This window comes from Protopterus annectens, chromosome 6.part1 (genome assembly GCF_019279795.1).
Source record: "Protopterus annectens isolate FY-2018-M chromosome 6.part1, PAN1.0, whole genome shotgun sequence".
NCBI lineage: Eukaryota > Metazoa > Chordata > Ceratodontiformes > Protopteridae > Protopterus > Protopterus annectens.
The window spans coordinates 321,364,488-321,378,830 of NC_056738.1; the positions used below are offsets into that span (position 1 = coordinate 321,364,488).

The following is a 14,343-nucleotide window of genomic DNA, read 5'->3' on the forward strand; positions in this document are numbered from 1 at the left end:
AATGAGATTTTATCAATTGTGTTTTAAGATGTGATGAAGCGTATATTGGCTGTACGTGAAAGCGCTTATTCTTGGTATTAAACTTTATTTTATTTTATTTTTTGTGGTGGTCCATCTTCGTTTGTTATTATAATATGATATGTAATTATGGAGGGATGTTGAGTAATGAAGAGAGGCCCATGGTGGGGGTTGAAAATTAATTTTAGTTTGATTATGATAACAAAGGATCTAATATTTGTAAAGTGCCAAGTATGAATAAAGAGGGTGAGATGTCAGAGAAACTATTGGAATTACTGTGGGGTGCAATGGGTGATGTGGAAAATGTTGAAATTGGGGAGTGGAACATAGTATGTAGGGAAGTAGTGTGGTATAGGAAAAGAAGAATGGAGGTAAGGGAGATTAAGGTAATACAAGGTTTTGATTTATAGTACATGTTAGGAAAAGGTTGTGGAACTATAGTTAAGGAGAAGAATGAGAAAGATTCAGGAAGGTAAAATATTAACAATGAAGATAATTAGGGTGGAGTGAATGGGAGGATACTGGTGTAGGTGTCTGGGTGTTGATTGGGGGTTAGACAGGAAAAAGGAAGAGCTTATGGAAGGTGTAAATGTAATTGATGTGGGGTGGGTGGGAATGGGGGTAGGGTAGGGGAGCAGAGTGAGCCCGAGTGGAACGAGGGTGAATGGAGGCGAGCAGAAACATTGATGCAGCTTAACAGACCACAATAGAAACAATCAGTTAACAATGTGTGCCTAAAAACAGTGGAGCAGAGTAGTCAGTTCCTAGAGGTAAGAAAAATGCATGTAATAGCAACCTAACACATGCTGCTTTATTAATTCTGTATAGTTTTGCAGGTCTTCATATTAGCAGTTACTAAAAAGAGTGAAGAATGGAGGGAGAAAGTTCAGGGGACAGGTAGGGGAGTCCAACACTATTTGAATGAGTTAGTGAGCATGCCACTAGTCAAATAAGCACTAAAGTGTTTTACTACAGAAACTTGCCTAGTTCAGCAGGAAGGTTAATGACACTAATAGTTTCCCTGTAGGTGAGCTGAACGCTTGTATTTCTTGCCACAAGGAAGCTGAAAAGGGGTGGGAGGTCCAGTTAAGCAGGGTTTGTTGGGTGTGCTCACTGGGAAATTGTGAACAGCAGCTGTAAGAGGGAAAAAAATGTTAGGACAAGGGCTTTCGGAGGGATGTAAGACAGAAGATATATGATTGCTAAGGAAGTGTCTCAGCATAGTAATAACAGAACTAGACAGGGAGGCTGGCAGACAGGGTTGTTAATAAAAAGAGCTTTGACAGAGTGAAGCAACAACAAAGATGGGGGGGTGAGAAAGGAATGTAGGACGCTCTAAGAGAAGAGATATAGATTAGTACAGCAGAAGTATCAGAAATGAGGCAGAAGTAGAACACAATATATACAGTAAATCATTTTATAAAATGCAAACATTGGTTACTGTAAATCCTTTAAGATAGTGTATACACGTTTAAGTATAAAAACACAACACAGTGCATATCAGTTAACTTAAGTAAAAAGAGCTCTACAAACAAAGCAGCTTATGTAAACATGAGGCAGTAAGGAGAACATTGTATAGCAAGTAAGAACACTTTACAAAATGCAGTCGATAGCATCTGCACTATCCTCTTCAGTTAGCATCTCTTCAGTACATTTGCTGTAAATAACAAAGTAGATATAATAGAGATCAGCACCAGAAATACTTACATAGAAAGCAGTATATATCAGTTACAGTATTGCCCAGAAAAAACATACAGGTAATGCTTTAAACAGTGGTTCTGAAAATTGGAACTCGGGTTACAAAAACCTTGTGGTTACAGCTGGATGTTAAAGAACCTCACAACTGCAACTGAAAGAGGCAGACCACGTGGCACAGTTTTGTTTAAGCAGTTAGCACAGTAGCAACCAGAAAAAATTAGAATCAGAAAACTTGGATGGAAAAAGTATGTTGGTAGTATGCTCACTTGTATCCTTAGCCTGGAAGATATCACCAACATTGGAAGAGTGTTGTGCAGCACAAAAAGTGTATAGCAAAACTCAACATATAACATATATTTACATATAACGCTTAAGTGGCATGCACACTTACTCAGGGAGCAGATGAAATTCCCTTCATAAGGATGAAAAGGCTGTTTAATATTTAATATAATATATAATAATATATAATATAATATTATTTTTAATATTTAGAGAAATTTTAGACAGTTTGTAGAGGAATTAAAGGTAAGTTAGTCTAATACAAACAGGAATTGCAATATGAAGTGAGGGAAAAACAGGCTTAGGGTATATTTAGAGAGAAAGTCTGCATTCTAGATTGGATGCTCACAAATAAACCTGACCACTCTCCTCACTCAGCCTGTCTCCCAGGCCATCTCCTAACCTACATACTAAGACAATGACTTAACCCCACCAAACTAACACTATATCGGCAGATAAGAAACAAACACAAAAAAACATGAACATTGACCACTTCCTCTTTATCCTTAAAACACTGCAACTGGTCCCCTCTTTTAGTACTACCCCTAGATGATGCCACTAATTACTTCACTAGCACCTTCCTGCCTATCCTAGATGAACAAGCCCCACCCAGGACCATTAGAGTTAAATCAAACTTTGCCCCATGGTTAAGCAAAGAAACCAGGTCACTGTTAAAAGCAAGAGATAAAGCATGGGTACACTGGCAAAAAACTAAATCCCAAGTTACAAGGAAGTCTTACTGTGAACTAAGAAACAAAGCTAAAAAGCAAATAAAACAGGATACAATAGATTATTACTCTGAAATGCAAACTAAACATCACAATAACCCCCAAAATTTTTGGACTGCAGTTAACATCATTCTCTGACCTGGAAAAGCTGGTACACCCAACTCCCACTACAAAAAACAGCTCTGACTGTATAGCCACACAGTTTAGCACCTACTACACAGAAACTATTCTACATCTTTCTAACAGCCAACCCCCTACTGACACCTCAAAAATGTTTACACCCCAACAAAACAAGTCCAGCTTCTCCCTTCATCCGGCCTCAATAAATACTGTTAGACAACTTCTTAGGAAACTAAAGCCCACTTCTCTAGCTGCTAACCACTTACCACCTGAGTTCCTAAAACTATTTGCTGAAGTAATTGCATATCCTGTCTCCATTCTAATAAACAGATCTATGTCAGAGCAATATGTTCCCACCATCTGGAAAACTTCATATATCACTCTACTCCACAAAGGTAGCAATTCTACTGAATTGTCTAACTACTGCCCTATCAGAATTCTATCCCCATTATCTAAAGTACTGGAAAAAATTGTTCATAAGAAAATCATGGATCACTTAGCTGCAAAATTGTTAACCAATACACAACATGGCTTCCACCCACATCACTGCACCACCACTGCAATTATGTCATTTACAAACACAGTTAACCACAGGAATAATGGTAAGCATATATCCTCCATCTTTTTAGACTTATCCAAAGCTTTTGATATGGTGGATCACAACAAACTCCTACATGCCCTCTCTGACATGGCCTTATCACATTCTAGTCTTACCTGGTTCCAGAGCTACTTAACTGGAAGATAACAAGCAATACACTGGCACCGAAGTCTATCTCCCCTGCTTCCAGTCACACTAGGACTCCCTAAGGGTCTATTCTTGGCCCCATACTCTTCTCCATATTTACAAAAAATGTACACCACAGCCCCTTTTGCCACAATTATACAATACACTGATGATTTCACAGTATTATGTGCTGCCAGTACCCTTCAAGAGCTACAAACACTCACGCAATCATCCTTTCTCAAAATAGAATCCTGGCTAACAAACTTCCACTTAATTTTAATCCCCAATAAGACAAAACTCATGCTATTCCATCCCAGTAAGGCTACTATACCCACAGGATCTTTTTACATTGCCTCCGCAAATAGCACTACTATCATTCTATCTCCACACACCAAACTGTTGGGTGTGGAACTAGACACCAATATCAGATTTGACTTCCACATATCTCAATCAATTAAAAAAGTCCACAAAAAATAGATACACTGTATAGGAATCAGCAGTATCTCACAAAAAATACAATAATAATTATTGTCTAAACTTATTTGATCTCAGCTCTTCTTTATGCATCACCTACACTTATAAACCTCAGGAAAACTGAACTGACAAAACTAGGATCCTGTTACAATAAAACACCTAGGTATGCAGCCAACACTACATTCAGATCTCACCACTGCTCTGCCCTAAAACAATTAAACTGGTTAGAACTTCACCCAACTCTTACACATGTCCCAGCTTAACATGGCTTACAAAATCTTTTATCATCCTGAAAAAAGTCCGTCACTATAAGGCTTACTGGAGCCTTATCCCTGTTGCAGATTTCTGTGTTCTAATAATAAGCTCCTCTTATAGATCTCAACAGCACACAGTCATGCTGGAGAATCCACCTACTCACATTATATTGGCAAGATTTGGAATTCTCGACCTATTAACATCACATGTAGCACTACTTTAACAATTTAAACAAATGCTAAAAACCCACCTTACCAGTACATGTCTCTGCCCTTGCTCCTCCCAAGACTAAGAATTTCTCATTCCTCTTAGACAACCTTTCTTCATACTAACCCTACTATCCTGGGCTTCATTGTTGAATTATGTATTATTATTATTAGTATTAACTTACAGGTCCACACTCAAATGGGAACTCTCCTAACCTACGAAAATTGTGTAATAACTTGATGTTATTTTCTACTTTTATCCAAGCTGTATCTTTATTTGTATATATTTGTTGCTATCAAGCTATGTAAACCTATACTCTATGTCCAGTTGTTTATCTTGTTTACTTATACTGCCTCATTTAGATTACTATTTGTAATCTCTTTTCTGTTAAGTATTCTGTGAAATATTTGTTCTTTTGGATTTCTCTCTGTGGAGCTTTTCTCCATGGGCCTCTGTTGAAAAAGGACTTGCTGTCCACTATTCCAGTTATCAAATGTAATATAAAATAAAATAAATAAATAAGTCAGGGAAAAACAGGCTTCTGGTGTATTTAGAGAGAAAATCAGATAAGATAATTTGATAGAAGTAAGGAAGTAAGTGAAGAAGGTAGAGTAATAAGGTATAAGGAATGGAAAGGTACTTGTTCACATTTAGGGATATAGTTTATTCTTGTTTTAAGCAAGAATAGAGACATATTTTAGCTAGTAAGTTTTTCAGAGTGGTTTTGAAAGATGGGAGGGAGGGTATAGACCTGCTGGATACAGGTAAGGAGTTCCAGGCCTTAGCAGCATTATACAAGTACAGACAATGCTCAGCAGATTTGCTAGGTTTGTAGACAGGAGTTTTTGGTCACTGGATCGCAATGACTGACTGGGAATGTGGTTGTGTAGAATGTTTTATAGTGTGGGATAGGCAGATGGATGCTGAATAATTTTATAGGTGGTAAGAAGCTGTGTGTATGTTAGTTGATAAGGCAGTTATAACCAGTTTGGTTTTTTTGGTGCTATAAAGTGGTAGGTTCTGAAAGGGGTATTTGCTGCAAATTTAACAACCTTGTTTTAACATTGTTCAAGTTTTAATTTTTTGTGAATCCTAGAGGTTAGTAAGGATGAGAGCACCATAAAGAAGAGTGGGGAGGAGATAAGTTTTGGCAAGTGTAGTCTTATTTGTGTTGGTGAGAAAATGTTTGGCTCTGTAAAGCATCCCTAGTTTTTGATGAGTTTTTCTTATGCAGTTTTGTATATGCAGGTCGAATGTAGGATTATCATCCACTATCACCCCTAATAATTTGCTATGAGAAGTGACTTCACTGGTTGTATTATCAAAGGAGGACTTTAAATTTTGTTTCCTCATGAAAGAGGAATTTGGGTGAAAAGTAGTAGTTTGGTCTTTTTTGGGTTGAGCATAAGTTGTGAGTTATGAAGCCACATTTCAGTGGTTGTTAAAGCTTCCCCGAGTAATTTTTTGGAGTGAAATTATGACTAATGTACAGGTGGACTTCAGGAAAAAATATTCTATAAATATTTTTCCTGTCTTTCCACTACATGTCCAGAGGAAGATTTATGATGAGCTAATTTTACATTTTTATGGCAATGTATGTGCGGTTGCTACAAGTGCTATTATGAATTTAGTTTGCTTTAGTGAGACTTTTCAAAATCTATTGAGAAGGTATTATTATAATTGCTTAATAATTTTTGCAGTCATATAAGCTGCAGGATTTTCTAGTTTTTTTCTGTAATGGTTGGATCAGATATATCTCAGCTAACAAATGGAAGAAAAAAAAACAAATACATGTATATATATATATATATATATATATATATATATATATATATATATATATATACAGACATATCTCTTTTGTTGCTTGTTTGTGGAGTTTTATACTGCTTGACTTTTGTTTTACAGGTCAGGTCAAGCTCATCAAGTTCTCAGCCCCTTCCTAGTCCTGGACTTGTAGATTCATGTCAATCTCTTCTTGAGTGGTGCAGGGAAGTCACCAAAGGCTACAGAGGAGTAAAGATCACCAACTTTACCACATCCTGGAGGAATGGGCTAGCGTTTTGCGCTATTCTGCATCACTTTCATCCAGAGAAGATGTAAGCTTTGATTATATTATAAGTATGAATACATGGGAAGGAATTTAAAAGTTGTGTCATTCTGTCATATTTACAGTGTGTTACCACTTGTATAACCTTTGGTACACTTCAGGATTGTTTTGTATGTCCTTTAACCAGCTTGTCTCATTGGGAAGCTGTAGCTGTTTGCAGACGGTATAACTTTTATTCTTAGTCAGGAGCCTGTAAGACATGTGGTACTAGCAGTTAGAAGTATTTTAGAAGCACAGTGCTTACAGTTACCCTTTTGGTTTTGCAGTGACTTAGAAACATATATACTTGATGACAAGTATGGATCATTAGGATGACCAGTTTTGCCCAATTTCTCATTCAGTCTCAAGCAGCAGGAATATAATCATTTTACGTCTTGAATTCTTTGATACATAGAAACCACTTCATTTCACAGAAGTTTTTCTTCAAAATCCTATGATGAAAAAAGATTTCATATGATTTGAAATAGGTCATAAATGGTGAGCGTTACAAGTAAATTATGAAAGTCCTTTGGTAGACAAGCTACATACTGACTTTACTATAGAAAGTCTATTTGGTGACATTGATTTTTTTTATAGCAAATTTATAAACAAAGGGCTATGTTTAAATAGCTATGCAAGATAGACCCAAGGTATTAGAGGTAACATTGTTTATCTATTGAGGAGCTTTCCTATGATGTATGTCAAAACTTTTTAGCAGACTGCTCTTTTTGATACTTCATAAAACATGCAATTATGCATACAGTATTTACATAATATTTCAAAACAAGTCTGTGCATGTTATGGTAAGTATCAGTAACAGACTTGCATCAGTTAATGTTCTGTATAAGACTAAAAAAATGTATTTGCCTGTAGATTGCAAAGCTTATATGATGTTCATTCTGATATAAAATTATTACTAAAATTTAATGTCTGAGTAACTCAACAGGTGGCATACTCACCTTTGGTACTGGAAGATCAGAAAGCTGTGCGTTTTATTTCCATACCAGGTAGATGGATTAATTTCCCAACACTGACAATGCAGTGGAGCATGGAGAGGGTAATGCACTCCTGAGTGTGCCATCCTTCAAATGAGATGGAAAACTGAGACCCCATCTGCTCATGTGGATGTAAACCATCCCACAACATTTATCAAAAAAGTAGGAGAACTTGAATAATATATACCCAAACAGCCTATGCAACAAGAACACATCAGATTTGTATCTATATCTATCTGTCTATCCATCTGTCTGTCTGTCTATCCATACACAGACATACACAGACAAAACATACAAATGATGTGTAAGCATAACATCATTAGCAATTTCAAGCAGAAAAAATATCCTTTAAACCTTTCTGACAAATTCTTATTTTGTATCAGTGCCATTTGTAAGGGGAGCTGTCAACCCCTCATACCCTTAACCCTTTACTCTCCTTCAAAAATGGCAATTTTGGCATGTTAAAGGGGTGGTAGGCCCCCTTCCCTTACACATAGAACTGATGAAATGATATGTTAATTTCCCTTTAAACGAAAACAGCAACAAATGCTAAAGTAATCACCACTTTTGCAATGGAGGTGGTATTCAGTGCAACTCTTAAGAGCAGTACACTGTAGGAACTTGCAGTTACAAGGATTACTAGGCTATTGGATCTCATGTAATTAAATCATTTTGTATTCTGGGTCCGCAGTTGTACAAGACCCAATATTCTAAATATTAGCTGGACAAGCTCCCACATGGAGATACAGGGAGGTTTGTATTCCTTTAAAATATTTTTCCTCTTTTTTTATTGTAGTTTTAAGTTACATTTTAAGAAAATTGACAAAACTTCATTTGTACTACAGTGGTTCACATTAACATACATAAAGCATGTTAATTGATGTACTTCACATCTTGCCTTGGTTCATAGGTTCATAGGTTCATACTAGGCTATCTGCCCTGGGGCATTTATAAGCCTAATGCGAGTGTGTTTGGCTTTCGCCACCCTTTAATTTGAGTTTGCTGTGCCCTTTTTAAGGTTAGTTTACTGTGCCTCTGTCTAGTAGTGACACAGAAGTAATCCCCGGGGTAAACCTACGATCTCCCATTCACTCATCAAGATTCCTCTTGAAGAGATCTAGTGAGGTGCTCTGCCTAACATGGACTGGGATTTTATTCCAGAGCGAAGGGAGCCTCTGGATTATGAATCTGTCCCTCCAGCATGTTCTATTTATTTCTGTGCTGAGGTTCAAGTCCCTTGAGCGCGTAGTTCTAAGGGATTTAGATTTTCTCAGGTGGAGCATGTCCATTAATTCTGGGTTGGACATAGCTTTGTATGTCAGGCATAGATCGCCTCAAAGTAGGCAGTATGCAACTGAGTAGAGCTGGAATTTTTTAACCGGGCAGCATATGGGATCTGTTTGAGTCCCTTGATCCTCTTTGTGAGGTACTTTTGGGGTCTTTCTATTTGCTGCAGGTGTCGGGTAAGGTACATCCCAAAAGGGGCATTGTATTCTATGATGGGCCTGATGAGGGATGAATAAAGGGGCACTATTACCTCACTTGATCTGGATGTGAATCCTTTCGTAATAAAGTGGGCTATGTAGAAGGTCTTTCTAACCACTTTGGCAATGTGGTTGTCGAAGGATAGATTGCTATCAACTTGGGTCCCCAGGTCTCTAAGTACTTCTTCCGTACATAATGGGTTACCATCTATGTGGTAATTTGTGGGCACTTTGTTTTTGCCAAAAGGTATGACTATACACTTTTTGGCATTTAGCTTTAGGCCATGGCTCTGGCACCAGTTATCCATCTCTGCGAGACCTTTTTGGGGGATGTTCATGTCAGCTGGAGAGTCAATTATGGCACCCAGTTTGCAGTCATCTGCGAACTTGGTCAGCCATAGTCCTCCCATGTTGGCCTGTACCTCAGAGAAGTATATGCCGAACAAGAGAGGTCCCAGGACAGAGCCTTGTGGGACACCACTTGTAACCGGTTTCGAGTCTGACATGGCTCCGGCAACTCTGACTCTGTGGGTTCTGTCTTTGAGCCAGTTAGCAACCCATCTTGTGCTATAGGGGGTTATAGTTAAGCTGGATAGCTTATCTATGATGCCCAAGTGGGGTATTGTGTCAAATGCCTTTGCAAGGTCCAGATAGGCTGTGTGGACTACCTTCCCTTCATCTATGGCCTTAGTAACTGTTTCAAAAAAGTCGACCAGGTTCAAGAGGCAGGATCTGCCCTTGACAAAGCCGAATTGGGTAGGATCTAGTGTCTGTAGGTCCCCAATGTCTTTGTTTATGAGTTCCATGATGATCCTCTCCATGGCCTTGCAAATAAGGCTAGTCAGGCTTATGGGGCGATAGTTACCAGGGTCCGTTGAGGCACCACCTTTGTGGAGTGGGACCACTGTTGCTGTACGCCATTCTTTGGGTACATATCCTTTAGCGAGGCTGAGATTGTACAGCAGTTTTACGTGAGGGATTAGTTCTTCTTGGAGTTCCTGTAGGGCGCAACCCAGGACACCGTCTGGTCCCATTGAAGCAGTGTTTTTTGCTTTGGAGAGGGCAGCTTTCACGTGAGCATCTGAGATGTTAGGGAGGCTGTACTCTGCTGGGATAGATATTTGCTCTTTTGGGGTGGGGGGAGTTTGCACTGAACCTGTCTGCCAGGATGTTGGCAATGTCTGTGGGTTCAGTGTATTTTTTGTCATTTAGAATCAACTCTGAGCATATCTGGGAGTTGCATCCCAGGTTCCTAACATAGCTAAAGAAAGCCTTGTGATTGTCTTTAGTGTCATGTGCAATTTTTCTCTCGAAGCTGGCCTTGGAGGATTTTATGAGGGATCGTAATTTTTTGCTAGTACTGATCAGAGATGTTAATTACTACTTACTCACTGTTGAGGAAAGAAATGCAGAGATCTTCCTTAGTGAGGATCATTGTAACAGTAAGGCATAACAGTTTAGTGTGCATGCCCCATTTGTTGTAAACAAGGAACATCTTTATTAAATTATCACTTATGACATAGGGAATCATACATGTATTTATATAAATGAAAGCAAACCATATTGATATAATCTTAGTTGCAAGCATTATACATCGCAAACCATATTGACATAATTTTAGTTGCAACCAATGTACATCACTTTTAATCTACCCAATTATTGTCAGTCAGACATTACATAGTGCTTTTAAATCCTGCCTTCTTTTAAACCTCATTCCTCCCCTGTATATATTGTTCCCACAATGCCCATTTTTTCTCATGTAATTTGCTGAAACCTTTTCTAAAGATCCCAATTCCAGTTATTTTATCTCTGTTAATATATTCACTAGATGTTAAGTTGTCTATCTCGCCTTCATTCTTGCTGGATGGGTTCGGAGCCGACCTCGGCTCCGACTCGGCCACTCTAAAAGCTCGAGAGTTGGTTCCACCGGCTCGAGGCTCCCCTTATATCCCACAATGCTAGGCGTGAGTTACCTCAGATCTCGTTTGCCACTACAGCGATCGAGGTGTTTGGTTTCTACCGGCTTCTTGGTGAGTAACTTTGGAGTAAAATTTAGTATACTTAAACCCCTTTAGCTTTAATTTTAACACTTGTTTCCCTTAGTTTAGTGGATTTTCTCCCTTTTTTTCCACAAGAACTTATAAGTTCTTCCCTCGGGCCTTTAGGCCTTTTTTCTTCCATCCCCTAGTGGTGTGTGTGTGTTTTTTCTCAGAATTTAAAACTTTGGTAGTTTGTTTTATTTTTTGAGTTTAAAATAGGATAGGGTGTAATCAGTGTGTTTGACTGGGTGTGTGTGATTACACTTTTTCTAAAATGTCTAAAGACTCAAAGGTCTCAGGCTTCAAGAAGTGTGACTCGTGCTGTCAGAAAATGTCTCTGACAGACGGTCACACTTCTTGTGTCTACTGCCTGGGACCTTTGCACCTGCAGGACTCCTGTGCTGTATGCCATGGCTTCAGCCCCAGGGTCCTGCAGGAACTGATTTTGAGAGGTTTACTCAAGCCTGAGGGTTCCCTTACTGTCTCTTCGGGAAAGCCCTCCAAGGCTTCTAGGTCCTCGGCTCCAGCTACTGAGCCGAGACCTAAGGCTACAAAACCTCCGTCTACATCGGCTCCGGCTGGAGCCGATGAGTCTCAGTCTACAGTTTCTGTGGTTTCCTCGGCTCCGGCTGGAGCCGAGGTATTGGAAATTCCTGTGTCGGTTCCGACCAGACCTTCGGAACCGACATCTAGAAAGAGGTCTAGGTCACCGTCCCTTGGCTCCGTTCATTCGGCTCCAGCATCTCCTCTGCTGTCTGAACGGAGCCATAGATCTCACTCCTCTAGGTCATCGAGGCTGTCAGACCATGACCTTCAGAGGGTAGTGAGTCGACTTCTTAAGTCCGAGGCACTGGCCCAAATGCTTCAGAGCCCGACTCATCAGTCGATGCCTGACCCTGTCCCTCATTATGTTCCTCCTCTGACTCCGTTGAGCTCGGAGCCGGGGCGTGTCGGAACCGAGACTGTGGTAGCGTCGGAGCCGATACAAATGTCTTCGGCTCCATCGTCGGCTCCGATTTCTTCCTTAGAAGAATCTCGGTGCCGGACTTCCATCGTCGGCTCCGAGGGGGTGAGTGGCATCGCACCCTTGGCCGACCCCGCTCTCCCTCTCGGGGCTTCGGCGCTGGTGAGTTCGGCTCCGACATTGGCCTCGGAGCCATCACTGTCGGTGCCGAGGGAGGTTTTTAGCTTTTCGGAGCGGGGACTTCTGGCTCTGCCTGACAGGGGTGCGTTCGAGGTCATGCGGAGTGTGTTAGAACCTGTTTCTACTCCACAGTCGGCTCCGTCCGCCCCTCCCTCTTCGGTGCCTCAGGTCAAGTCGACTCACTCCCTCATTCCGGACCGCAGAGAGCCAGCTCCTCAGGAATCCCCTGTGGGGATCTCATCCTCTTCCGAGGCCTCTCCTGATTTGGCAGAAGAGCCCCCTCAGAAGAGAAAGTGTAAGAGGAAACACATAGACTCACCTGAGTCCGTCACCTCTGACACAGATTTAGAGGATTCCGAGGGTTCCCCCTGTTCCCCTTCTGAAGATGTCTCATTTGCAGACATTCTAGAAATCCTTAAGCAGAGGGGAAATTGGCCAGCCCTCAACCCTTCGGAGGATGAATCTGTGTACCTTGAGGTGTTTGGCTCTCGTCCTACGACCTCCTGGGTGTCTCCCCCCTTTGACCCCCTCATGCAGGTGGTAGCAAAAAAGGCATGGACGGCTCCTGATTCAGTGGACCCCACTCCCAGGAGACCCTCAAAATTCATTACAGCACCAGCAGATAAACAGTTTCTGACAAAAGGAGTTTCTGTGGATGCTATGGTGGTTGCTGCTGCCACTAAGAAGGAACTAGCTGATCCTTCAGTGCCTGTCCATCCACCTAACAAGGAATCTAGGTCCATGGACAGTTGCGGGAAGCGGATGTTCTCGTCAGCGACCTTTGCAATGCTCGCTGAACTACCTATGCCATTTTACTGTCTTCAAAGGGACTTGATCAAAGAAGCGAGTGATATGTTGAAGGATCCTACAGCTGCGGGTTTTCAAGACAAGATGAACACTCAGCTGGCTACCCTGAACTCCATAGCTAACACCTCCATGCGCCTCCTGCGGCTGATGGAGCGAGCAGGGCGTAGGAACAGGAGTGGCCTTACGTAGGCATGCCTGGATGTGGTTATGCAACTTTGCGGACCCCTTTAAAACGTCGTTCACTAATTCCCCGTTTGATGGATCATCTCTTTTTGGTCCTCAAGTGAAAGAAACCTTGACTAGGTGCGAGACTGATGGCAGGACGCTTTCTGCCGTCGGAGTCCATTTTTCTACTCCTTCTAGGCCTTACCCCAAGGGCCAGAAAAGTGGGAAAATGTGGTTCCATAAACAATCTCAGGGGACTTCGCCTGACGACAGAGTCGGTTCCCGCCAGAGGCAGAGGGGAACAACAATGGTAGACGCCGCCCTAGAGGCAGAGGGGTCCAGAGAACCAGGGCAATCGAGAAACTTTCTCCGATAAGCCCTTTCAGCATCCCTGAGGTGTTGCCCGACTGTCCACCTTCGGAGGCAGTCGGGGGAAGATTGTCACTGTACCCAGAAGCCTGGCTATCCCTAACTCGAGACAAGTGGGTACAGTCCATCATTTCTGAAGGCTATTCCATTCTCTTTCTTTGCATTCCAAACCGATCAAAAAAATCCCTTCCAGATGTTCCACCTGCTCAAAGGGATCTTGCAGCTTTGGAAGTTTCAAAACTGCTTGCAAAAAGAGCAATTCAACCAGTTCCAGCAGACCAGCAAGGATCCAGAATCTACTCCAGGTTCTTTTTAGTTCCAAAAAAAACAGGGGACTGGAGACCAATTTTGGATCTCAGTATCTTGAACAAGTCAGTCAAGAAAACACGATTTCGGATGGTCACGCTACAGTCCATACTTCCCTATTGGGAAGAAAGAACTGGATGTGCTCCATAGACCTTCAGGATGCGTACTATCATATAAAAATGAACAGACGCTCCAGAAGATTTCTCCGCTTCAGGCTGGGAACCAGTCATTTTCAATTCAGAGCCCTGCCCTTTGGACTCACCACTGCCCCGGTGTTTACCAAATGTATGGCAGTGGTAGCTTCTCACCTGAGACGTCAAGGATTCCAGGTGTTTCCATATTTGGACGACTGGCTCCTTACAGCTCCCACCGAGCATCTTCTTCTCACAGCCAGGGACTACACCTTACTTGTCAAAACTTAGGCATTTCAATAAATTGCGAA

General features: G+C 41.2%; 1 protein-coding gene across 2 annotated transcripts in view; it reads left to right on the forward strand.

The window, feature by feature from the left end:
• The window catches only part of LOC122805531, a 2,823,268-nt gene that overhangs the window by 1,740,221 nt on the left and 1,068,704 nt on the right, over window positions 1–14,343 (forward strand). For both annotated transcript variants that reach the window (XM_044075738.1, XM_044075739.1), the window contains one exon: window positions 6,412–6,602. In XM_044075738.1, the coding sequence (XP_043931673.1) occupies window positions 6,412–6,602 (191 nt within the window). The remainder of the gene's footprint in view (window positions 1–6,411; window positions 6,603–14,343) is intronic.